At 44.7% G+C, this 26,677-nt stretch overlaps 1 protein-coding gene across 5 annotated transcripts in view; it reads right to left on the bottom strand.

Annotated features, from left to right (window-relative positions):
- Positions 1 to 26,677, bottom strand: part of LOC307261331 (signal-induced proliferation-associated 1-like protein 1) — a 36,123-nt gene that overhangs the window by 3,209 nt on the left and 6,237 nt on the right. For 4 of the 5 annotated variants that reach the window (XM_080041840.1, XM_080041839.1, XM_080041843.1 and 1 more), the window contains exons 2-17: positions 15,846 to 17,559; positions 15,599 to 15,729; positions 14,097 to 14,285; positions 13,762 to 13,936; positions 12,840 to 12,943; positions 12,443 to 12,600; positions 7,803 to 8,382; positions 6,415 to 6,689; positions 5,682 to 5,936; positions 5,436 to 5,579; positions 5,183 to 5,334; positions 4,997 to 5,079; positions 3,052 to 3,470; positions 1,802 to 2,017; positions 995 to 1,157; positions 36 to 237 (exon numbers count right to left, since the gene is read on the bottom strand). In XM_080041840.1, coding sequence (XP_079897966.1) covers positions 36 to 237; positions 995 to 1,157; positions 1,802 to 2,017; positions 3,052 to 3,470; positions 4,997 to 5,079; positions 5,183 to 5,334; positions 5,436 to 5,579; positions 5,682 to 5,936; positions 6,415 to 6,689; positions 7,803 to 8,382; positions 12,443 to 12,600; positions 12,840 to 12,943; positions 13,762 to 13,936; positions 14,097 to 14,285; positions 15,599 to 15,729; positions 15,846 to 17,331 — 4,732 coding nt within the window. In that variant the 5' untranslated portion in view covers positions 17,332 to 17,559. The remainder of the gene's footprint in view (positions 1 to 35; positions 238 to 994; positions 1,158 to 1,801; positions 2,018 to 3,051; positions 3,471 to 4,996; positions 5,080 to 5,182; positions 5,335 to 5,435; positions 5,580 to 5,681; positions 5,937 to 6,414; positions 6,690 to 7,802; positions 8,383 to 12,442; positions 12,601 to 12,839; positions 12,944 to 13,761; positions 13,937 to 14,096; positions 14,286 to 15,598; positions 15,730 to 15,845; positions 17,560 to 26,677) is intronic. The other variant, XM_080041841.1, reaches the window with a different exon arrangement.

The raw sequence follows: 26,677 nt of genomic DNA on the forward strand, positions 1-26,677 counted from the left end.
TCTTCCATTATCAGCTATAGAAACTGAAGATTCACCCAAAGATTTGTGTGACGCTCGCCGGCCCGATCCTTGGCGCGTGGTGGGTGAGCGTGGAATGGTGGAGCAGCTGAACAGAAGGTCAGTGGGCGTGTCTCGTTGTCCACCGGAGGAGGGCTCCCTCTGCCCGCTGTAAATACTCTCATCTGACAGGGTTCTCTGGATGGAGCGGCGAGTGGGCGGAGGACCCGGAAACAATGGCTTCAGATAGGGATGACAACAGACAAGTGAAGTGACTCAAGTGAAAAAACATGGTATTCAACTGAAAGAATCACTTAAAAACAAGAATGTTATTCTGTCAGTGGTTCACAACCTATTTTGCAAGAAGTACCCACACAGTTTAGCTCAATCGACCTCCCCGGTCATGTTCCAAATATGTTCTAATGAATTGGATATAATTTAACACTATTAGGAAGATAAAGGTCCTACTACAACCACTTGGGAGTGGTAGACACTGGATGTTTCAACCATTGGGCGGTTACTTTCAGTTAGCAATAAGCTCATATAAACAGTTTTTTAAATTAATTTCAGCCAACTAGTGTAGCCTAACTGTGTCCTTGCTTCCAGCTACCTAATTAAACTATGTATCCAGTTCTGTATGGACCCCACAACAATTGGTTTTCTTAAACTATTTCAAGATTGTATCCATTACTTGGAGGTATTTCAACAATTTATTTATAGGTGACTTTAGGCTACTGTTCACTTGCTAGCTAGTGTTAACTGACTCACGTGGATGGGCAACTGATTGCAAATTAGGAAAGATCTGCATCAGACTAACTTGCTTTTTCAAATCAAATCCTAATGTCTATTTTATTGTCCAGTTTAGTTCAGTTAATTAGTTTGTCTTTGGACATAACCCCTGGCAATACTGCAGAAGTACCATCTGGGTTACAATAACCTGGTCAGGAATCATACTCTGTTCCTAGCATCAGCATAGAAAACTAGACCACACTAGTACCTTTTCTTCATTTGTAGTGGGTGGAGGGCTGTCGAGTGTGATGAGCTTCTTCAAGTCTTCTTCCAGACTGGACTTGGCAGTGTGTCGCTGGGGAGACTGGGAGCCCCGTAGATTGGCCCTGAGCTGCGGCTGACCACCCAGCAGACCATCACTCTGATGCCTTCTGGGGACAAGCGCAAGAATCAATATCTCACCTTCAATACCAATACAAAACCTCTTAAATCCAAAAAATTGGCGGCCAAGAATGTAACAAAGCCTTCCAGTAATCAAAGGTCATCATCAGCTCAAATTCTCAGACGCAGACTCATCATCTATTCGGCTGAATAGGAGCAGCAACTACATTCAAGTGTATTTTAACATGTCCATAACAAGACACTTAAATGCTTCACCAGAAAAAGCTGTGGTTTGTTGGGTAGCAGTGAGAAAGCAGAAGTTGCCGTCAACCACAGATGATGTAATCTTGCTCTGGGCCAAACAATGAGACACATGCTAACTTGAATTATTGAAAAGGGGCAATTATGTTTAGTCACACTTCTATGGGAACCAGAATATTTTTGTAAAAAAAAAGAAAAGGTGGAAAACCCATCTACACCACATGGTGGCAGTGTTGGCCAAATGAAACAATCACTAATATTAGTGAGTATCCAGTGGGCTGAGATATGCATTCCTCTCACCAGTCTCTCAAACATCAACAACAAAGCACGACAGATTTCTACACTGAATGATTGTTTTCACAGCATGAAGCACTGCAGGAGACACAGTTTTAACCATTCACAGATGTCTAGTAAAAAACTATTCCTATCTTACTTGCGAGTGCTACCAAAGTCCACAGAGTTGACCGTTCCCCCAGGTTTCCTCCAGCCGATCAAGTACTTGGAGGTGGCTCCCTGACGAGGGTAGAAACTCTTGGTCCCTGGTGACTGGGCATTTTGGGCTGTGGGTGAGGTGGCCCTACCAGCTGCCTCATCTTGTGGCGACATGGGGCTGCCGGCCTGGCCCATCGGACTCCCTGATTGGCTGGAACTGGGGGGAAAGCGGGAGGGAGATGAGACTTATGTATATGTAAAGAAGGGGGACACAGATTTTGATTCATGCAATGATGAATGAGCCCCAGGATGCTGCAAAAAGTGTCTGGATAGTACTATTTTGTGGGGGGAGGGGGATTTATACTTTTGTTAGACAATTAGACAGTTTGGAAAGACACAGATGACTTCTCTTCTGAGGACTGATCCTCTACTTGGGGGGGTGCTCTAACCACTACACCAGTACTACCGTACTATGTGTGTTTTTATGGTTTTTGTTGTTTAATTTCAATGAACCATCAATATCTTTAATTTGACTGTAATTGAATTCCCCCAGATTGCCACTTTTGCCAAATATTTTAGCAGCTGCTGCTTTAAGACTGTTTGTATATATAGACAGAGCATGAACACATTAAACTGATCAATCACTGCATCTCTTACTGTCTCTGCAGGAGGGATCAACTGAGGGATAAAATAAGTAGGACACAGTGTCCTTGCACTTCATTCAATCAAATAACAAAATCCGGATTCTGTCATGAAAGCTTACATTTTCAAACAGCAAGTATTCTGTCTGCGTGCAGACGCGCATGTGCATGCACATACTATAAAACAAAGCTGCCAATGCACAGGTCTGGTAGAGCTGAGTTATTTCTGGCTGAGTGAAGAAGAGAGGGAGGGAAAGCTGTAGTTGATTCAAAGGAAAAGAAAGCGGGATTTAGAAGAGGGGGAACAGTGCTGAGTTCACAGTCTGCATTTCTAGCAACTTCAAGCACTTCCTTTCTAACATGGGGCACTGAGAGACGGAGATACAGATGCAAAACCACACACACACACACACACACACAGTTATTTAATTCTTAATCTTCTCTCGTCCTTTGTTAGTGGCAAACTGCAGAGCTTTGGACTTTTCCATCTAGGATATTTATGGAAATGTATCTGCACTACAATGAATCACTGTCTGTTTAATGAAACATTGATGCAGGTGCATTAATGACTGGGCTGCAGACAGCTGACTGTAACAGAACAGCAGCACACCTTGAGTGGGAGGCGGCATCACTCGGGCTGTAGGCACCACAATCGAGAACTAGGGGAAAGCCCGATGTACTCTTGGCCGGGATCTCACTGCCTCCGATGGCGACGAGAGAGTCTGCTGTGGGAGGCAGAGTGTCTGCGGGCCCCTGACTGCCTGCTTGGTCGTCCTGCCACGGGGTTTTGTCTTTGGCCCTGAAGGCGCCTGTGGAGGACGCCGTGCTGCTCTGTGTGGCGGTGAAGGAGGTGGCGTCGATGCCGCTGTCAGTGGAGGCGCCCTGGAGATAGCCGTTGAGCTCCAGATCACTGCGCACACCTGAACGGGAGCCCACCTCGTACCACTTCTCATCGCTGTGGGCCGAGCTGGAGGCGTTGCTGGAGAGCGTATTGCTGCTCGACTGGCTGGATGAATACGGAGCATCCGGCTGGGTCGGGGATGAGAAATATGGTCAAATCACCACTTTCTTTTCTTTTTCTTTTTTTTACAGTGCATAGTTCACTTGAATGACCTGGACAACCACTAGCCCCTTTTACACAGCCAGTGAAAGCCGGGAATATGCCGGAATTTCGGCCCTCCGCCCTGCAGTATAAATGCGACCGTTGCGGAACGAGGGAAGAAAGGTGCGAGAGATTGTTCCGGGAATTTTACTACCCCGGGGGGTAGTAAGATTCCCGACACAATCAGTTCCGCCTCTCTGTTTAAATGCGGCCAGCTTGTTGTTGCGGAACAGGGGGGCGTTTGACGTTCTATAGCCTACATAGTTCTAAACATGTGACCATGTTAGCAGTTGAAGGACGTGTGTTTAAGATTAACCACGGCGGCCTGATGTCCCGTAAAAATCACCAAATAAAAGGAACGGCGTATACTCTAGCTGGTCATAAGGTCCGCTGCTCAATACAAACCCCCACGCTTCATTTTGCAGAGTGTATGAGTCTATTTCTGCCCGGAGGAAGTTGTACAATGGGAAAGCTAGGCTAGGCTAAGCTAGGCTGCGACCGGATCGCCGCCGCTATTATTATCCCAAGTCTGAGCGTATATCCACACTTTATTTCTGTCTACAGTAACGTGACTTCACACACTGTGTGTGTGTGTGTGTATGTCTGATCGCTGCTCTCACAAAGAGACTCACTCACAGCCAACCTGTCACACAAACACACACACAATGGGAAAGCTAGGCTAGGCTAAGCTAAACTAGGCTGCGACCGGATCGCCGCCGCTATTATATATTATTATCCTAAGTCTGAGCGTATATCCACACTTTATTTCTGTCTACAGTAACGTGACTTCACACACTGTGTGTATGTGTATGTCTGATTGGCAGATCTCTGCCCTCACAAAGAGACTCGCTCACAGCCAACACAAACACACAAACACACACACACACACACACACACGCACACACACACACACACACACACACGCACACACACACGCACACGCACAGGCACAGGCACAGAGGTGAAGCAGTGAGCAGCGGAGTGATTTTTGTCAGTTTGGTTAACAGTCCCAGAGATGTTGGACTCAACGCGTCGCGAGATCAACCGGCACATCGTGGGGACAGTAAAATACTGCAAGCTCCAGCACTTCTGCTCTCAATTCACCGGCCAGTGTTGTTGTTGTAAAGCAGCTGACCGGCGCGGCGCTAAATGTTTACGTCACACCTGACACTGTTTACAAGCACCTCTTTCATTCCGGAACGCTGTGTAAAAGGAGCTACTGATGCGCCAGCAGGCCGGCGTTGTTTGGTTCTGTGTAAATAACACAGAAGCAAGCAAAGCTGGCATATTGGAGTGATGTTGTGTGTAAAAGGGGCTACAAATGATATAGCAAGGTCACTTCACTGTCATTATTTTGGCGCATGTTATAAAAATGTCAATGATTGTCCTTAATGCATGTTTTTATACACATATTGTAGTTCTTACTGTTACTTGCTTGTTCAGTCATGCTCACCTTGGTGCTTTTGTTAGGAGACATGTGACTGCTCTGCTCTGGCGGCTGGAGTCGAGGAATCACTACCTTTGAAACCACAGTGTCTGTAGGAAGCAAAGACATATGGGTAATGAGGTCTGTAGTCGAATGATAGCAAAGAACTCTTTATGCAATGCTAACACCGAGACCTGAGATAGAAGTTCTTACCTGCATTTGATTTGTCCCCCAGTCTGCTGGCCGCTTCCCCTTCCCCAGGTCGCGACCATCCAACACCAGACGAAGATTTAATCCCATTGACCCCCTCACCTGGCACCTGCCGCACAGATGTCATAGGGGACTGGCAGTTGTTGTTATTAAACCTATAGGGGAGATGAGGAAGGTTTAGTAGTGTTGCCAGGTCGTGCAGCAGGCCAATTTAGCACATGTGACCCACCCATAGAGAGGGGGCAGAAGACCTTACCCGTCAGGCATGGACTTCTGCCTCCATTGGTTGGAGCTCATGGTGTCTGAGTAGGCGAGGCTGGAAGGGGAGTTTGTGTTGTGCAGCGTGCGACCCATCACAATGGAGCAGGCAAGAGCGTAGTTGTCGTTCCCCGGGGAATACCTGTGATGATGCAAAAGAAAGTATGACGTTAAAGAGCAACTGTATGCTGCAGCCAGTGAGTTGTGTGCAAGTTTCATAACAGCCCTTTATGTATTGTGTGACCTTTTGGGGTTGATGGGTCGCCCGTCGCTTGACACGCTCCGGGGAATAACAGCAGAGTTACGGTCACTGAAGTCCGAAGGCGGGGCCTTGATCAGCGTTCCTGTGCCGGAGGCGCGTGCTTGAGGGCTTGATGAGGTGCGTGGCCACTTGGTGTTGTTGTTGGTGGGGCGGAAGGGGAACTTTAACTCGTAGGGCATGCCCTCCTTGTGGTTCTTGTAATCCACTAGTGGCATGTGGTAGATTTCCGAGCAGCCTCTGTTGGAAGAAAGGTTAGGCCTAGGGGTTAGTAAGTTTTCACTGTCAGAATAGTTTAAGGACAGCCTTAAAAAAACTACGAACAACTACATTAAAAGTGCACTATGCAGTTCCAGGGGAGGGGGGCTTGTTTACATTTGCAGAGCCTGCAGTTAGTTAACAAAATATATTTTCTCTATATGGAATTCTTAGTATTGAATAACTATATAATCATCATAAATCAAAACAAAATATTTTTTAGGCACCTGGGACTAACACTAGGACTTTTTTGTAGACAAATTTGGGACCTACTGCTGTAAACATGACATTGAAAGAGTAGCTTTTGAGGTAACTTCAAACAGTGTGCCAGGGATCCAATTTTACTGACAAGAAAGTTTGTTTATTCAGAAAATACCCTACAAAATGTTCACTTCTCTGACCTACCCAAAGTTACATAGTGAACCTTTGAAAAACAATTGATCATTTAATTCCACTCTACCTGCGCGGTGTGGAGTCCTCGTGAGGGGGAATGATGACCACCTTGACGGTAACAGAGGTTCTGAGCAGGTCGATCATCTGCTCGTGGGACAGCGAGGCCACAGACACCTTGCAGATCTCCACCAATCGGCTGCCCTGCCTCAACCCGGCCTGCCAGGCGTAACCATAGGGCTCCACCTCGGCAACAATGCCCTCAAAGTTGACATGAAAGCCTAGCTGGCCCAGGGCGTTGCGGCGCAGGGTCATCTCTGTGGTCTGACAGCCCTTGCTCAACAGCTACAGGACAGATACACAGTGAGGGAGTGGAGACGCAGAAGAACACATCAGAGAAATAGAGGAATAAACGCATAATGAATCAATCTTTTACAAACCGTTTCTTCAAAATAAAACTTCAGGTTAACTCATGTACCCTCTCCCACACAACCACACATTTTAAGATCCATCCGCTACTAATCCCATCTGAAGTGAGGCTTATATTTCAATCACATACTCTGCACTTTCATTTAAATTATTCAGTGCAATCACATGATAATTGACACCCTGTGTAGCTCTACCTCTACCAGTAGGAACTAATCCAAGAAGTAAATAGTAAATAAAGCCCTTGAGCGAATCACAAAAGGAGCAGTGTTCCATGTTACTTAAGTTCTGATGCATGAAAGATTGCCATGACATACTATTTTGCCATTCAACGTGGGCAGGATGGAGTAGGCTACTTGTAACACACAACGGTAAATGTTTACTTTGTTTTCCACCGACTGTGTCAGAAGAAGCATCCACATGCCCCTTCAAAAGCGCTGACTTACCCACAGCACATTAAAAACCTCAGTAATGGTATCATATCACCAAATTACTATGTATTATTCTGAGCACGACTCATAATCATAGAATCAACACAACAGCTGTGGCTTTTTGGTGACTGTATCATTTGAAGCTACGCCTTTTTGTTGATATACCATCAACAATACTTAGTTCTTTTTTTTTCACAAGACTGTTGTCAGGGAAGTTGAAATAGGGCAATAACATGCCCTGACACATCATGTGATGGAAGTCACTGATACCACAGAAAAATTCCATTAAGCATGTTTTGCCAGCATGCCTGTTGACTGACTAAAGGGATATTCCAAAAGGTCTTGAACTTCTACTGTTGTAGTCAATGTTATCTGCATTGGACAATATTTCCAGATAACTAGCTACAATGTAATTATAAATGGTAAAAGGAGTACACATTCAGATACAAGGTACAAGGACTGAAGTGTGTATTTTACGTTGTCTGTCAGAGATGGGTTGTTTGGTTCAGTGTAACCTCTGATAGCAGCAGCAGATGGTGTGTCTGTGTGCTAATGAGATGTACTCATGTCATTATACATCAGACGTTGCCCCCCCACTGACCTCGAGTCTTTTGACCACCTCTCCGAAGTCTTCTGTGTTGTTGTTGATAGAGCGCAGTGACACGCTCTCGCCGCGCTCATAGTAGATCTTCATGGAGGCGGGGCTCCCTGTCGACCAACCAATCACGTCCCGGGTGGCACAATTAAACACCACCACTTTGGCCTCCTGATCCAACAGGATGATGAAGTCATTGGAAATGGCCAGGAGGCATTCTCGCTCAGCACCGGCCACCTGATCCTCGGCGTGGACCTGCCAGGTCACCGCCCCCAGGCTCCGGAGCTCGGCCCCGCTGTACGGCCTCACCCTCTCCCGTCGTTTGTGGGCCAGAGAGATGAAGGGGAACTTCCCAGTAGGCTCCACGGGAGTGCTGGTCACGTGACGCTCGGCCAGGTCCCGCAGATACTCCTGCCGTGTGCGGGTCGCCATGGCGCCAAACTTCTCCGACTTGTGGGCGGCGTTCTCGGCGTTGATGACTTTGCCCAACAGGAAGTCCCTGAAGACGGTGGACTTGGGGAAGGTCACGCCTTTAGGGATGGGTGGGCCGAAGGAGGGCACGTCCTGGGAACGGGTGACAGCCACACTGCAGAAAAGAAAGACGAGGGGGTTAGGTGGTCAACGCTTTAGTATGTAGGTAAAACATTAAAAATCAATACCCATACACCACTTAATGTAACGTATGATGTTTAATCGTTTGCAGCAATGCATTTTAGAAGTATGATTTCTTTGGATTCTGTAACAAGACAATATGTTCAAAAGAAGTTGCAAATATACAGGAAAACCTAAAACAAGACAAGATTGTATTTTGGATATGTATATGTGAAGACAAGTGCATGGCCATTTACAACATAAAATATAAATAGCATGAAACATAAAGATGTTATGCATGAAACTGAAGTACGACAGAATGAAAAAACTAAAAAGATAACATAAGTAAGTTCCCAGATGTTCCTAAAACTGGCAGAAAACATTACATTGCATTACAGAAAAAAAATAAAAAAATTGTGCTAAAAAAGCAGTGGAGGGCATCTTTACATAGTTTCCCCTAAGGTATTGTTGCCTTTGACCCGTTTCACTTGTGAGGATAATGGAGGGTGTTTAAATTCCTAAGGGCAAGGCTCTCCTCTTGTTACACTCTACTGCTCCTATTCCATTTGCACACAATAGCTGTCTTAGAGTTGGAATACTATAAATTAGTGAACATGTGCAGGAACTGCCGTCTCATCCCTGTTGTCCTTAAAACAAAAGCATCAGATAAGAACCCCACTCAATGTGTAACAAAATCAGCAAAGTGTGCGATTTTCCGATTAATATCGATTCTCTCTCGGACGATTCTGAATCGATTCAGAAAAGTTAATAATCGATTTTAATTTTTTTTTTGTAAATACTAATACTTCCTGCGCCATTGCGCATGCACACCACACATGTGCGAGTTGTTTCCAAAGTGGCTTCAAAAGGGCTGAGAGCAGCAAACCCATGACCTGCACCGGCTTTATCTCTGTTTACGTTTTTGTATGAGAGCTGAATTCCAAGCCATACTTTTTGTACAATGTGTTGAAATGACATAGAAAATAATAGATAATAGAATAGAAATCCTATAGAAACATGATTTACGAGATTAGAAATAAAATAAAACTGAATCGGTTTAGTTTTTACATACTTCCATATTGTGTTGAAATGCAAGCTGCATTGATTATTGCACTGTTCATAGAAAGTCATATTTGTGACAAGAAAAGCTTTTCTCTTAATACAATATTAGAGAAGGCAATTCATCTGTTGATTGTCTTTAATGATCATCACAAAAGTAGGAAGTGATTAGCAAACTCCGAGTAGCAAACTCAGATGTGCATTTAAATATATTTTTGAAATGCACACATGGGTATGTACATAAAAAATGTTTTGCATTGAGATGCATTGAAAATCGATTTTGAATTGAATCGTTGACCTCTGAATCGGAATCGAATCGAAAGGTGCCAAGAGATTCCCACCCCTAGTATTTACCATTTGGGAAGTCATGCTCTGATTGTCAGTGTACGTTTAAACCCACTCTGGCTGTGTAATTTAAACTGTTACGCATGAAGGTTATATGGAGGCTATTAGTGCATATATAAATACACTCAGCAGCATATGTACTTAAAGCACATGAATGCGTGAAAAGCAAGAAATTGTGTCGGATGAGCCGATGTGACAGTCCTGACAAGTATCCATCCAGTCCATTAAACAGATAACACAGCCAGTAGCATTGCCATTGCCTTTAGCAGAAATGTTGCAAACCATGCCTCACTAAACCCAGCGTATAAATACTACATCCAATTGCAGTTGACAAGTAAGCTCTCTGTGCTCACACTATGCCACATCGTGGTATGAAGAATGAATGCTACGGCTAAAGCTAACAAGCCATAACAGCCAACATTCCCTAAACAAAGGTCTAGTTATGCAATCTGCTTTGCTGACCCAGTGTTACTTTGAGGCAGCGGTTGAAAGCAGCAGATTAGCATCCCGCTGGCCACAGGCCACTTATTCTTCTAATGCTCTGCTCTGGCTCAATATGACCTGAGCATTATCCAAATTTCAGCAGCAGGCAACAACAGGCTTTTAGTAACTGGATGATCCAACAAATCATAACAAATTATTTAATAATAGAGATTAGAGGGAAAAAATACACTCCATCATTGCCATGGTTTTATGCAAGATATAAATACAAAGTCTTATGAAATTATGACAAATGAAAACAGTGAAATCTCTGTGTGAAATCAAGTTTAAAGCTGGTATGTGTGACAAGTGATGTGTGCATGTCTTAGTTTGAAAATATGTGACTCATAATCAGCTGAAATCCACAGAGCTTGGTGTCCAGTGAGTAGCAAAGTCAAACACAAACACAACTAACATACCTCCTTGTTTCACCAAAAGGCAACCATGCTCTTCATTGTATGACTGCTCAATATCCTGTATCTTTGATGGATTCAATGCAAGGTGATAAAAACATTTCCAGGGTCGACGATGACTCGATTCTGTTCTAAAGCTACAATCCGAAGGCATACAGCTCAGTATGGTGTAGCAAATCCTTGTTGATTGTGTTCCCTTGTCCGTGCCCAGACCATCTTCCAAACCATCAGGGAAAAGCAATCCATGGACTTGTGACAAACTGTCAGGAGTGAAGTCTTAACATGTGGTGCCCTCGATCCAGGGAATATGAGTAGAAGCCAAAGGCACGAAGTGTGAGATTGTCTCTGGGTGGGGTAGTTAGATTGTCTTCAAGGATTCGGTGTCCTGCGCCTCTCCATTTCTTCCATAAGGCAAACCAGGAGAACCAGCATTTCAACCGTTCTCCTATCTCTTTTCCCAGAGTGTAAAATAAATAATGCCCCCTGAAGGTGTCCACCAGTCGATGTGGAAGGAGTAGCTGGTCCCAAAACAAAAAAAACACACACAAAAAAAACGCACTTGCCAGAGAGAAGAAAGGAGGGCTTGAAATAAATTAGCCCAAATTTTGGAGCTGGTGTGAGCTGAGAGACACAAGCCTGGCCTCACCCGTCCGCTCCTGAGATGGACTCTGTGAGCTGTGAGGGGACTCTGTTCTCAACAATCCTCCCCGCTCACATGCATGTCCTGCTGAAGAGAGCACTTCATGTGCATGGCGCTAACTCCTTCAGACCATTCCGTCTCACACTGCCCAAAGGCAAAGTGGCGAGCAGGCAGAGGAAGGGGGGGAGATGCTTGCATTATATGTGTGCGAGGGAAGAGTGAGCCTTTGAGTGAATTACGTGTGCACGAGGGGGAAAAAAGTGTGTACATGTGTGTGGAGCTGTGTGCAAGTGAGCATTTGAAAGAAGTAAAAAGGAGAAATGGGAGTAGGAGAGTGAGAGGGTGCAACTATGTGTGGATAATGTCTGTGTATATGCAGAGCACAGAAAGTGTGTGTGTGTGCCGGGGTTAACGATGCATAAGTGTGAACATCTCAGCGTTGCAGTTGAATCGTCATGAGAATCAGCCAGCAGAGGAGACCTACCATCAGTTAGAATGCTTCTGTAGGGCTCATCTATTCTGTACACTGTATACTTGTGCAGAGATACAAGGAGACAGGACGGCCACAGGACAGTCAATGGGCTTTCAAGTTTGACCCATGCCTTCCAGTCAATGCTTTTGTCTTAATGCTACTGTAGCTACCTGCGTAAAAACAACACCGCTGGTAGCACCGTAAGTGGTGTGGAGCTTTTAAGGGTCCCATAAAAATGGGTCCAGTTCTGCACTGAGACGGGAAAGTGAAAACCAGATTTTTCCTTCCACATTGCTTCTGGGTTTGGCCAGTCGGGCCTAATTAAAATTGTAATGAGTCTCCTTGGTCTCTAGATACAATCATTTATATTCACATTATTCAAGCTTAACCTTAGACTCAGTCACAGTTTCAAACGTTATTTGTAGAGTGTGCAACTGTACAGAAAAACCATACATATTCAGGACGAGGTTTTGTTCAGCACACACGCCCCAAACTCCAACACTTTGCTTTTTCCTTCCTTCCTGTCTTTGACAAACTAGTGATCTTACACATTACTGCATACCTTCTCAGCTCAACGGGTAGTTCATTACTTCAGCGATTGAGTAAGCTATTATTTTTGCTGTGTTATCTGTGCTGGTCAACCCACCTGTAGCATGTGTTGTCAGAGCAGGGATCGTGTACCCGCACGATGATGAAGACATGTTGAAAGTGAGAGCGAACAGCCTTGGGGGTGAAGGGGTAGGCTCCGGGCTCCTGGAATACGATGGTCACTATGTCGTTCCCTATGTGGCGTTTCCTTAGCAACTAGTCATTGGACAACAACAAAGGCTTGATTAGAGAAGTTTGAGACTTTTATAATGGAAGCAAAATCATACCAAGCATACAATTTAATGACAAGAAAAATTAAAGTTGAATGTGAATCAAAATATGACACTCGTCATAACAAGAACTCTAAGATCAAAGCCGGTTTCCGTACAAAGAATCTTTAGTTTCCTGATACACATCTAATGCTATGCCACAAAGACTTGGATCTCTGTCTTTACCTGTTGCTTGTTGTTGGGTGTATAAGGCAGCAGAGTGGACACGTGGAACATGATCTCATAGTCCTTGTAAGTTGTGTATAGGGAGTGAGTACCTGTTGAATCCGCTGCAAGAAAAAATAGCAATACATTGTTAAGACCCATTGTATCATTTGTGACATTTATCTCTTCTCACACGTGTATTTTGTGTGCCAAGTGTTTTCTGGGCAAGACAGGATGCAATTTCACCAACGACTAGACAATAGGGGACTGCGGATCAATGTCAGCCTGGATGAGATGACTTTCAAAACCAAGGCTAAATCCAATGTTAACTCAAGTGTCATCTTGTAAGTGGAGCCCTTTGCATTTTTGGGGGTGATGGTACAATTACCAGAACAATGGACAGTGTCTAAATGTTTAAATAATTGGATTATATTTTAATGTTCCATCTTGGACAATGAGGCCACAAAACAGATGTTATGAACTGTTTAATACAATCACCAAATCTATGTTTTGATACAACTATTCACTCATTAGTAGTGAATAACCCAGATAGACGGATCTAGAGAATAGAGATGAGGAGAACAGATAAGAAAAGTGAAAGTGTTACGAGTACAACGCAAATAAGGCCCAATGAAAGGAAATATTTGACCAATAGCAAGCTAAAGGAGCAAAGTACAGGTAATAAAGAGTGTAATATCAAGAAGGGGAAACCCCCATGAGGTTATTGTTCTCTCAATGTTGAAACTAAAATAAAACCAGCAGGGCTGTAGAAATGAAAGGTTGAAGCCATGAGCTTTGCAGCAAAAGACGAATAAAATCTACAGTCTATAAACAAGTCAGCTACAATAGATAGTTGCTTTAACGTTTAATCACAACCATGGTCAGTAATGGATACAACAGTCTTGTTTGTCTGTGAAGTAGAAGTGTGTTTGGGAGTTGTTACTTTTGGTGTCCAGCTGGGCTCTGTACTTGGTGAAGCCCTTGAGGCGAACTTTCTCCCCCAACAGTTGCAGAAACTCTTCCAGGGCGGGTCCAGCCATCTCGTTGTTGTACATCTCCTCCTCGGTGCTCTGGCCCGCTCTGCAGTACATCACCCCCACCTTCACCTGAAAACTGAGCTGGGGAACAGCAAGGAAGCAGACACCATGTTTTATCAAAGGTTCATGTTTGAACAAAGTCCCAAATTCAATTTCTGCACACATTTTTAGGAAAGAGATCGTACGTCGCTTCAAAAAGTTGGGATTCTTTAAAATAAGTTTGAATGGTTTATGTTCCTACCCCTTGTTCATCCAGTTTCATCAGCTGCTCAGTGACTTTTGGTGTGTTGAGGGCCAGTCTGAGGCAGGGCAGATCCATCTCAGGGAGAAGGTACTCCAGTACTTCCTTGATGGGCAGCCCCCGTGTGGTGCCGTGCTTTGAGGTGGAAGGCACTGCATCCTCCAGGATAGAACCTCGCAGAGTTGTCAGCTGAATGGACAGAGATTATGGAGAGTGAGTATGGGAGTGTGAGAAGAGAACGAATGGAACCCTCGATGTGCTTTGAACTTTATCTTGAAGGTTGAACATACTGATAGCAAAACCTGCCCGGTAGAAGATATGAGTCTCTGTGACTTTTATAGTAATAACATCCTCGTATTGTACCCTTAAAAAAGCTGACGTAAAAAAAACAAGACAATTACCACTCAAGGCCATGGATGAAAGAAAGTGGAACTGAGGAAGAAAAGGTGGGAGGGCTTGTCCTAACATTCTGTGTACACAAAGTCTGCATTGTGCTGGGCTCTGGGAGTAAACTCAATCACTCTGCTATCATAAGCAGCTGGAACGGACCAATATTTTCTCTCCTACAGGCTTCAGGCTGTGTAGGGCCTGTGTTTACAATGGACCTGTGTTCCTTAATGTTTAGAAGGTAGGATTGGAGGGCGGGGGTCCTGTGGTACTTCAGTTTTAAAATGCCGGGGTTTAATCACATGCACCTGTCCTACTTCCGTCAACAACAAATAGCTTCGGGCAGCTTTATTTCCCCTCTGTCTGGGAATGTACTTCAATATAATAAACCCTTATAACCCAAAGTTTAAAAACCAAACACAGTAGGCTGGGAGCCAACATTGCGACCAAATATGACTATTTAGACTGAAACAGAGAAGTAAAGCTATCCACGCAGTGCTTTGAGGTTGTGGGGCACTGACAGGCCTTGCAGGCTGGAAGAAGCGTTCACTTCCTCTAGTTTCTTCACACACATTGCTAATATTGGTAGACAGCTGAGTAGCCCAAGGGCTCGTTGCATAATAAGAAACAACGACTGAGACTGGTTTTACCTCGAGCTGCTCGTCCTGGTATGTAACGGGCATTGTAGTTATTCAGCTATACACACACACACACACACACACACACACACACACACACACACACACACACACACACACACACACACACACACACACACACACACACACACACACACACACACACACACACACACACACACACACACACACACACACACACACACACACACACACACACACACACACACACACACACACACACACACACACACACACACACCTTTTAATACAGACACACAGGATAAAAGATCAAAGCATGCATGTCTGACTGTCAAAGAACACAATAAAGCCAAAATAATTAATCCCTTTCCTAACATTCAACCAAATTAATTTATTTTGCAGGGGTCTGTGAGGTTGACGCCACAACAGCAGGAAGGATTGATGTGATGTGGTGCTGAGGTTGAGGGTTAGGAATGATAGGACACTATGACTGACCTCGCTGGTTCTGAAGATGAGGCGGTAGGTATACTGCTGGCCATGCTCCTTGTCCTCCTCTAGCTTCTCCCTGCGCAAGCTCACTGCCACTGGACCCAGAGCCTCGTCCATCCCAAAGTAGTTCCAGTGATCTGAGGTGCAGAAATGGGTATTAAAAGGGTCAACAATTAAAAAAAAAACATCTGCTTGAAACAACACATGCTTATACTGTAAGTACATGTATTGAAAGCATGTAGATGAATCTTACCCCTAAGGTAGAAGAACTTCCTATAGTAGTAGGCTCCCAGGTCCACATGCTCCACAATGTATTGTTTCCCCTTTTCGCTGAGTGTGCTGGGGCCTTCCTTTGGTCCCTCCAGCACTGCTACGCCAGCATTTGTGCAGTGTGTGCTCACAGATGTTTCATACAAGTTTCCTTCCCCACTCAACGTCCCCGAGCCACTGTTACTTGAACTGCCACCAACCAAAAGCCCATTATACCCTGGCCCACCTCCTCCCAATCTGTGCCTCCCATTGCCGTCAGCACCTATCTCGTTGCGGAAGCAGGGACAACTTAGCAGCATTTCATTGCTCTGTTCATCCCCTGCGTCCAGACCTGGGCTATCCCTTGAACTGAGCTCTTCCTGGCTGCCACTTGGGGAGCTGTAAGGCAGGCTGTGTGTGGACGAGAGGGTGGAGGTAGCCGAGGCTACGGCAGCAGCAGATGCCCCCGTGGTGGTGTTTTTTCTCTTGACTGCTGCAGTCTGTCTTAACTGAATAATTTCATTGAGGTCAAACAGCAAGCTTTGAACATCGTAGTGGGCAAAGCCTTTCTGACACACCCAGGGCTTGAGAGGGGGGCCCATGTCTTCTGTACGGCCGTCCTCTGCGTCAGACCCCGCCCTAAGTGAGTCCGACTCTCCCCGCACGTTCCGAAGTTTACGGAATATAGACTCGCCCCCCGTTTCAGATTTAGTTCGTCTCTTCGGTGGCTTATCTCGGTCCTTAGCTTTAGGAGGCTGGCTGTCCAAGACGTCCTCCAGAAGTTCAATGGAGGCCTGCTTGGTCCCAACATTCAGCATGTCCTCCAGTTTCTCTGGAGCAGGGCTACGCTGGTCAACTTTGTCCCCTTGATAGCCCTTAAGCATTTCAAAGAAGCTCTCTCCAGATGCTCCGTGTTGATCTATTGAGGAGGTGCTACCATATTCACGATGAAGAGGGGACCATTTGGCACCTGTTGGTGAACCCCAGTCCTCTCCGCTGTCTCCACTAGCTTCCATCTCACTGATAGTCATGTCACTGTTGCTGCGCTGACGGATGCGCCTCTGTCGTGGGTTTCTGTATGCAGGACCTCGGTAGTCTCCAGGTGCTAGGTAACGGGTGTCCGAACTGTAGTTGTTAGCCTGGGCCTGGGTTCGATTCTTTAAAGTGTTGTGGATGTTACGTAGCATTGACGAGTCCTGAGGGCTCATTATAGAGCCTAGCCTAATGTGACTTTTTCCAGTCGGGGGCACACCAGAGTTCTCAGGCTCCGTAGTTGATAGCCACATAGCCCCTGCCATGTCTTTTCTTGGAGGCCACTCAGCCACCCGAGCCCGTACACCCATTTTAGGCACTCCTGAATGGACACTGTCCGTGCGGGTTGGCACAACCCCTCCATTTACCAAACGGAGGTGGCGGGTGTAAAACTCATCAGTGGCGGGGATGGTACCCCCAACGCTGCGCTCCATGGGTGGGTGCTTCAGGCTGGTCATGACACCAGTGCCAAAGGCTAAAGGCACTTAGCAGGGAGACATGGCTGCCTCTGGGATGGGATACTGCTCCCTGACCTCATGAGCAGGTTGATTGCCTGGATCAACAAGTGAAGAGGCAGAAAAAAAGGTAGGGGTAACCCCACCTCTTCAGCACTCAAGCTTGCATACTGCTTCCTTAACTGCATCAACACTTCCACTTGGCATTTTTCTTAGTCCACCCATGCAATCCTGAAAAGAAAAGAAAAAATCTGTGAGTATACAGTGCAGAAACAGCTCAATACCAGTAGGGTGTTATGGCATCTAGTAAACAAACTATGTCTTCATTTAACAGGGCATCTTTCATGTAACCTTTTGCTATTGGAAATGTGTGAGGACATCTTTACAAATATGCAAATGTTTCCTCTCTGTACAACGTGAGGAAACCACCAAACTGTCTGCAGAACAGAATAAGGATGTTATTTTTCCCGGACGGATTTTTATGAGCCAGTGAAAAGTCACTGACATCTTCAATTTCAGATAAGAGGGCCTAATTTCAAACCAATTTCAGAATAAGCATAGGGGGGGGGGAACATGAAATCTCTGTCAAAATCAAAATTAGTTCAACAATGCGTGTCATTTTTTTTCTTGAAGGTCTGAGCAAAATGATGCAATACTCCTAATAAGTTAATTTATCCAAAGGGAACGGTAAAAGTGACTTAGATGCCCATTTAATAAAGCTGCTCGGGCCTGTGCCATAATGAAGAAAAAAATAGAAGGTTAGAGAAAAATCACCTGGTCCTATAAATAAAATGATTTCTCTACAGATGACATCTAAACCTAAATTCTGTTGCTGTTAGCTTCTGTCTTGTCTGACATCTCTTCCCATGCACTTTTAGTAGCCAACTGGTGAACTATAATGCCGAGCTGCAGTTTTTCTCAATCATATATCTCAAGCTGCATATCAAAAGAGGAAAGAGGCCCTTTGAAAGTCATCTGAGAAGTGAGTGATGAGCCTCTGCCTGACAAATCGAGCCAATTTGGCAGTGAGACACTTGCTGAGATTAAGGCTCCACTCTCAGTCAGCCCTGCCCGACTGTCGCTGTGATCACATTAGCCACTTGTAGCAATCAGTGCACACTGTGCTGGGCCTATGGCACAGCCACCTTAACACCGCAACCCAACATCTGGGCCAACGACATACAAACAAAGACAAAAACACTAACTTACAGGTAAAGTTATTTCTTATGTAGAAAGAAGACACTCACCATTGATTTGAATAATAAAAGTATGCAAAAGCTGGAATGTTTTATATGTCAAACAAATGGAAAACTGTGTGAAGATTTAAGAATATCAAAAACATTACCAAGGTGGCACAGTCAACTGAGAGATTGGTCAAGTGTTCCCAAGACAATGCAGTTTGTTTAATAGTTATCAACATTGATTTACAAATGAGGAAAAGAGTGCAATTGTAAAATCCCAAGGCTCTGGAGATGATTCAGCTTTCAGAGAGCCTGAGGCAATGCATTCCCCAGTCAGCCTCTCTTCAAAACAGAGCCTTTTTTCCCCACAATAAACATCGGAGCCTGCACACTATGCAGCTTCTTATACACCAATATTGAGCAAAAGCAAGCAGCATAAGACTTAAAGGCATAATTCCTGTTTTAGTCCAACAGTATAGAACGGTATGATATGAAGGGGATCCTCAAACAAGAAATACATTATAGAGGGTTTCATACGGAGCCTATAACAGTCTGATAGTAAACTGATCAGAGGAAAAGACGATCAGATGAAATAGACAGGGCAATTTTCAGATTCAAAGCCAGGGACATAACAGCTTCACGGTTACATCATAGGAAATCTTCAGCCAGAAGAAAAATTTAAATACGAACGATGAAATAGATGAAAGAAAATATCGCCACTGTGATCTTTCATCTGTCACATAAGGAAGATTCCAGACTATTCATCACTCTAATGAATGGGCAGCTATTATTTGGGCCATGTGCTTAGAGTAAGTGCTAAGAGCAGATTAATTCTTCTTTTTTTTAAACTCATTAAGTAATTAAAAATATAAAATCATTCATGTCCCACTAACACCCTCATTTCTGTGACATGAATAAGAGTGAAAATAGTCAGGGAATGTGAGCTAAAGTGCAGGTCTTGTCCCAGAGTGTTGGGGGCCTTATTCCCTTATGCTGCTTAGTGTCCACAGGGACAGACAGAAGAACAGAAGGATTGCACACAACACTGTAAACATTTAAAAACTAAGGAAAACTCACATTTTCAAGGCTAACTGTCTTCATTAGATTTTGGAATTTTGAAGCCAACTAATACCGTTTAGTTTGAAGGAAAACTGCCTGCATTTGAGCCAACTAATTATCTCTTGTTGAGATAACTTATCATGTAATAATGTCATTTGAAGTTTTGAGTTCTCGTGACGTTAACCGTCTGTAATTGGGGCTCTGACCTCCCAGCTGGTCTGTTAGGCCCTTAGAGTCGAGCACGGCGGTGGTACAGGTTCTGATGAAAAGGCTGGTGTTATCATGGTACACCTCTGAGGTGCTAGAATGAGTTGTTCTGGTCGTAAGGACGAGTCTAGACACAGAGGACTGCACTCTGATAAGAGTGACATGCCCCTATGACGAATCAGCCTGCATGTGTTATATGTGACTCAGACAGTGGGCCCTCAAGGGTCTTCTGACAACACAAAAACGTGCACACGCACACACACACACACACACACACACAAGGGGAAGACAGGCAACACACAGTCAGTCAGTAGAACAGATGATTACTGTAGTGTGATCAATCAGAAACAAGAACTTAGGGTCTGAGCCTTTTACATCTGACTCACTAAAGTCAGAGCAATTTAAAAGTCCTGAGTCACTATAAAGACACAGTATGGGGTTCTTCTTACTCTTAGACATTCTCAAAGCCAGGGCTCCCTGGAGGGGGACTTGCTGCTGCTGAGCTGGCGTGGCTATATCTGGTGCGTCCCAGAGAGAAAAGGCAACATGCTGGAGTTAAAAGACTATTGTTTGTTGGTCTCCAAAACAGAGGGAATGAAGTTTCCCAGTAGACTGGGCAAGTGTCTCCATAGGCGAGACAAAGGAGCCAAAGGATTGCCCTACAAGCTTGTAATTACGGCGTACTTCAATGGGGCTAAGGGGCTGTTTGGCTGACACCACTGGCTTTCAAACAGGCACCCTACCATCAAGCCCAATGGCTCTCCCTGTCTCCTAATCTTTTCCCCGCTCTAAGGGCGGACTGGGCTGTTGGGCAGCAGGCACAAAGATCCCTCTGTCCTGGCTTGGGTAAGACTGAGGCCCCATTCCAACATAGTGTCTTTGAAAACTGCCTGGCACGGGAACCTCACTATAGCTGTGTGTATGAGGCCTGGCCAGGAAAAGCAAATTAATGAGACGCAATGGGGAACTGTAGAGATAGGGATGAAGTAAACAGTGGACTCAAATTTGAAAACAAGAGAAACAGAAGCATTAAAGAACTAGAAGGACTCATTCACGATGGGCAGAGGAAGGCCGGAGAATGGAAAGGAAAACAGCAACAGGGGCCTACAACAAAACGCAGAAAATGATCTAATGTGAGTGTGAGATTGATTGTAAGCTTTTAGAAGATAGATGACTGAGATTTGCGGAAGAAACATGGGAATTTATTTTGGTGTCGTTATCGTATGTAAGAGGAACTACAATGAAAATCAAATCATCTACAGTAAAACTTAAACTCTTCCGCTGTGCAGACTGAAATTTTGTTTTAAACTTCCACTGACTCTTGCACTGCACACTTCCATTTTCATCATCACATCCACTAAGGTCTAGCGCCCAACCACCACAGGCACAACAGATGCACAGGAAGTAACAAAGCATCTCCAACACTCCCCTCTCTCCATTGCCCTTTTATTAGATTTTTTCACTGTTTTTCTGTCTGCTCTTTCTCCTCCTGTGCGTGCATCTGGCTCACAACCAGGCACAAACCTGCCCGTCTGATTGAGCAAACCTGAAGAGCTGACACCTTTGGAGAAAAACAGGCAGGCCTGCTGGCAGACAAACGATACTAGCGTCACCCAACCGCGAGCAGAGGATCCTGGAATTCCACCAATTCCAGTGGAGGAAGTGATGAATGTCTGTGGTGAGGGGAGGGGAGGGGGCGGGGGTGCAGTAGGGCATGTTCAGGCAAACTCTTTGAGAGAATCACAACGCTGACAGCCCAAGTGGTAGTAGTCTGTTTTAAAACATTTCAACTCTGTCGTGACAATACAACTACAGTCTTGTCTTTTATCATAGGATGAAGTGGAGGGCGACTACAGCACGGGGACTGAACCGACAAATTGTTCAGCCGACCTCACATGCAATGCAAACACCACGTGTAGTCGGAGCAAAAGAAACCGGTGGCAGTGTATGGACACTCATCATCGCCATTGTTCTGTGATGTACTGCTGCTCTGCCCTAACTCCGGGCCCCCCTCGCTATCACTGCAGCACAGTTCAGTGAGTAATGGGCATAGCTAACCACTGGCAAAGTGAATCTCACTCACGGCCTTATACGAGAAGACAGCTCTGGAGGAGCGCCAGAATATATTCATTGCTATTATCTCCAGCAGGGTGTCCTCGATCCTTCCGCCCTTCTTATCCACAAAGTACTCCACCGTGGTTTCTCACTTTACGTGGGAAGAGACGGCAGGATAAATAGCCACTTCAAACACTTGACATAGTTCAGAGTTAGCAATGGTAAACCCATTCCTATGATCCCAATGTCATAGTCAGGGTGAGCCAGGTGTCTGACAATGTAAGCCTTTGTTCAACTCCTAGAGGGCCATTTACCTAAAAAAAAAAAAGGGAAAGTATAATTGCACTGCTAACAGCTTAGGTGGTCCACTTGTTCAGCGTTAAAAAGGGGTTACTACTACTAATTCTTATACACTGATCTATGAGCTACCCAGTCAAAACAAAAAGATGAGAAAAGTCCACAATCTTAAACAGGTAGATATGTTTGATTTAAAGTGTGTAAAGCAATAATCAGCATACGTTTTACAACTTCATGATCCATAGTATTAACCTCCAGAGACCCATACAGAGTTGGTTCGGTGCCTCATATTGGATGTGAGGTTACATAACTCGTTTTTATTGAGAGGGTTCAGATTCAAGCTCGTCAGCTTTTAGAAGTTGTACAAAATAAAAGAGAAGAGAAGCAGTGTGCTGCTGCCTGACGAGGAATGTAGAAAATTCTAATGAGGTGGCTGCCTGGCTGCTGAACTGCAGCAGTCGGGAGCTAAGGTCTAAAAGTGGAAGTCTGCTCTAGGCTGCACTTTCTTCGTTCCTTCTCTGCCCGCCCCCAACCCTAAGACTCCATTAGAGGGACAGTGAGCTCCTGACACACATGGACAGGTACACACAGAGACAAAGGCTCTAGCACACACGCATACACGTTGGAGCGAAACCCTGAGAATGAAACACCAGATTTTTACAGATTGTTTCAAGATCACAAACCAGTCCATTTGGCTTATCTAACAACAATGAACTCTGGGTAATGACATGACGATAGCTTTATTTAAATGAGACAAAGCATTCAGATTTTGTTTCCGCAAAAACCCCAAAGACAACACTGTTACGTCCTCTGTTCAGCTCATAGAGATGCTATTTCTGCAACACCTGTCTCAAGCTAAAATACCCTTTTCTTGTAAAGCACGCGCGATGCAAGTGATGGTTGCTGTCCAATTAGGAACGCCCAGAACAAAAGCATCTGCCCGATGTAATATTAATGAACAATACAAAAAACAGTGAATGCATTGCAAATAAACATGGCTGTCTTGTCAGGGCAATTTAACTCTGCAGCTGTGTTTCAGGCTTAACCATAAACTTTGCTCTTCTCAAACTTACACCTGCTCTCACTGCCATATCTCTTTGTGCAAAATGTGTTGTACCCAGTGAAAATTAACAGCCGTGCTAAGAATACTACATTTTAATATGTATACTTATAGGGTTTAATAGGAAAGTAGTATAAGCTAGTAGCAAGGTGTAGTCATAGCATTAACAGTGGTGTGTGTGTCGAAATGTAGTTAGATCTTGTGTGATTCCCCTGGATGAGGAAATCACTTGTTAGAGCAGTCTCATATAAATAGGAAAGAAACATGTTGATTTTTCACAGTGTGTAAGTGGCACTAGATTGATGGAGCACCATAATGATAAATGTAGAAAACTTTGCCAGGAGTGGTGGCATCGTGCCAGAAGCTGATGATACAGCCCAAAGTTGACACGGTTGACTGCCAGACAGGGCTCTCACCTGCAAGTGGTAAGCGCACTCACATTGTCATTTGGGCAATAACCAAGTATACTACAATCTAAAATCTGTAAAAGCCCTCTCAGTTTATATTTTAGGCAAGGGGCAGGGCTTTGTAGGTTAAATACAAAGTACTTTCACTAGCTAGTTTTAGAGCATGCTTGGAGACCAAAAGCATACAAAGCTTTGTTGGGATCTGAATTTGGCTAGCTAATTTGTTGCAGAATATGGGCTAATCAGTTCACTTGTCAGTGGAATTTCAACACATCAGGAAAAACAGCCTGTTGAGGTTCACTGAAAAGGCAAACAGATTGATATCAGATGGCATAACGAAAAAGACAGGACTAGACTTAAAGAACACGTTGTGAAATTTGATAATTCCGCTTCGATCGTGCTCCACAAAGGAAAGACATGCTGATAACCATTTCCACAAAGGCCCACCACCGTACCGAGCTGCAGCTCACCTTTACCTGGCAACCTACTGCACCCTTTCCTCCAAGGGGAAAAGATCTGTGATTTATGTGGGAATGTTTCACTGTGACATCTGAGAGAGAAAGTTTTGAATTTCAAAACTATCTCCAAGCTCTTGGAAAGTTTATTTCACCAACTGTTTCCACTGATGGATCCTATAAGAGGCTGAAAGGCGACTCCCGCTTGGCAGTCATGCATTTGACTTTAACAGCTGTAGGTCTATGGTTATATTACATTGGAATATTACCATTTGTTACATTGTAATCATTTTTGAGTGTTGCCAAAATGTTGCCTTGCTGGCCACTTAGATGAACCCCCAATGCAGTGAGAGCATTTCCCAGCGGTGTGTCTTGTGTCTTGTGTGTGTCAAGGCAGTGTGGGCTGGGGGCAGAGAGGCGTTTATGGGGGCACTCTGTTTCCTCTAAAGCCGTGAACCTATGTGCTACCAAACAAATGTTCTCAGCTCACAGCATGGGGCTGGCACACACCCTTTTTGAGTGCTCAAGTGTGTGTGTTGGGATGAAGCAGTTTCCATCAGTGGAGGATTAAAATAGAAGGGATGCAAAAGTAGCAGCAGCATAATTAACAGTGTTGATGCAAGAAAAAGGGGGCTGAGTGAATAGTGTGCTCGCTGTCTATAATTCAGCTTCTCCACGTGCCAGAGGCGAGGGGGATGGGGCTGAGCCAGGGAGGGGGGTGCGGGGGCAAACACTTCCTACCCTGCTATTAGTTCATTTTCAGATCACAGGCGCTCCCGAGCAAAACAAATCAGAGTAAAGGCTGCGGGGCTGCTCACACATCCTAGCATGTTCAGATTCAGTGTGACTGCTCCACTGGATCAATGTCGCATCACCGCCGGTAGCAGCAGGGCAGTGCGGCTGTAGAAAGGTTTGAATGGGGATAACATGGAGTGGGTCATCATCAGTATATCAACATGTCAATTAGATCAATATTTTGATTCTGTGAAAGCTGGTGCCGGAGATATGATGTTAGAGTGTTTGGCATGCTCCAGGCTGGAAGGCATCCAGTGATCATCACACACACACTACATGCCAGACAACCATGCTGTGCACATGTGTGTGGCATTCAGGAAGAATTGGTCACTTGCCCAGCACCGGTCCTAGCTGGGCCTAGGCCAATACAGCCATTAACTCCCGTGGCCCAGGGAGTGGGAATAAAAAGGGAGGCAGTCAATAATATTGCTGATAATCATCATGCTTGGAGACCAAAAGCATATACAAATCTTTGTTGGGATACCAATCACATTGCCCCATTGTATAGGAAAACAAACTAATCAATGTTAAAACGTTTTCCCAGCTCGCTATTAAGGGCTTAGGGCTCTGAGTGTGATCATTCTGGGTCAAACTACTTCGGTCATGTTAGGTTGGAAAGTAGCATAACCTGCTAAAGGGGAGGCTAGCAGGCTTAATCTTTGTTTTTTAACTCATACAGATTGACTTGGATCATTATGCTCCCAGATCCTGGAACTTGATTGCAGGTCTAGTTTCCCAATCTTTATTACCCGTATTGTATTTTCAAGCCGCAAAAAGTGAATGAGTTTGTGTTTATGAGCGTAACTGTGAATGGGTTTGGGCTAAGGACAGGGCTAGGGTGAGATCACTTAGGTCTTTGTTTACAACAGTGTATCAGTACAGCAAGGTCAGTCGACAAAAGCCTGACAGATTCTCACAGCAGAAGTGTCAATATGACAGATACCCGCGATGTTTGGAAGTCATCCACGGCAAAAGTGTCCCATCACATCCTGTGCCCGATGACGCGGGGAGCAAACAAGGCCGATCGCAGAGGGCGATGAAGGAAGAATCCTGATTAGACCACCATTACCAGAACAAAGTCAAGCATATTTTAATTTGTCACTCAGAGATAATCAGGTGTTCCAAGAGACAACCGTTGCCTATATGCCCAAGCAACAACAACACTGTAAACTGTTGCTAGAAAACACAGACACATTAACTTAATGCTCAGATCAGGTGACAGCCTCAAAGGGAAAATGATGAAAACACTGTCAGCAGGCAAGGGAAAGATAGCTCCCAGGGACTTTGAAACCCACAATGTGTTGCTGAAATTGTATTCTAAGAATGGAATACTTGGTTTGTTCTTCATTTTGACGGGCTTGTCTGGACGGGTTGTGGCGAGATGATGTAATGGAGGAGCAGCAGCAGTTGTTAGATTTGGTCCGTTTGGGAAAGGTTAGAACCCTGCTGAGCAAACATGCGAAACATGAGCTTCACTGCAGCAGCAGCATTGACCACAGGCTATTTAAAAAGGCCCTAGAGAATGCCATCAAATCTATCATAAGACACTCTGCACATCTTTTGGAGTTCATTTTCATCAGTCAAACTGATCCATCAATCGACCTACTGCTGCTTGGCCAATAAATACACCTCTGAAGCTATCAGGGTAAAGCAGCACATCAACTAATTTGATTGCACAGATTAATAGGGGCAGCCATAATGGGATGAATTTCAATTTTACACGGATTCCCCACAGACCAGACTAATATCAGTGACAGAGGAGCGCAAGGAGACTTATGGGAAACAGTAAAAAGTAAAACACAGTGAGAGAGGCATCCTGGAAGGCCACAGTCA

Source organism: Ammodytes marinus, assembly GCF_949987685.1.
Source record: "Ammodytes marinus genome assembly, chromosome: 15".
In the NCBI taxonomy this organism is placed as follows: Eukaryota; Metazoa; Chordata; class Actinopteri; order Uranoscopiformes; family Ammodytidae; genus Ammodytes; species Ammodytes marinus.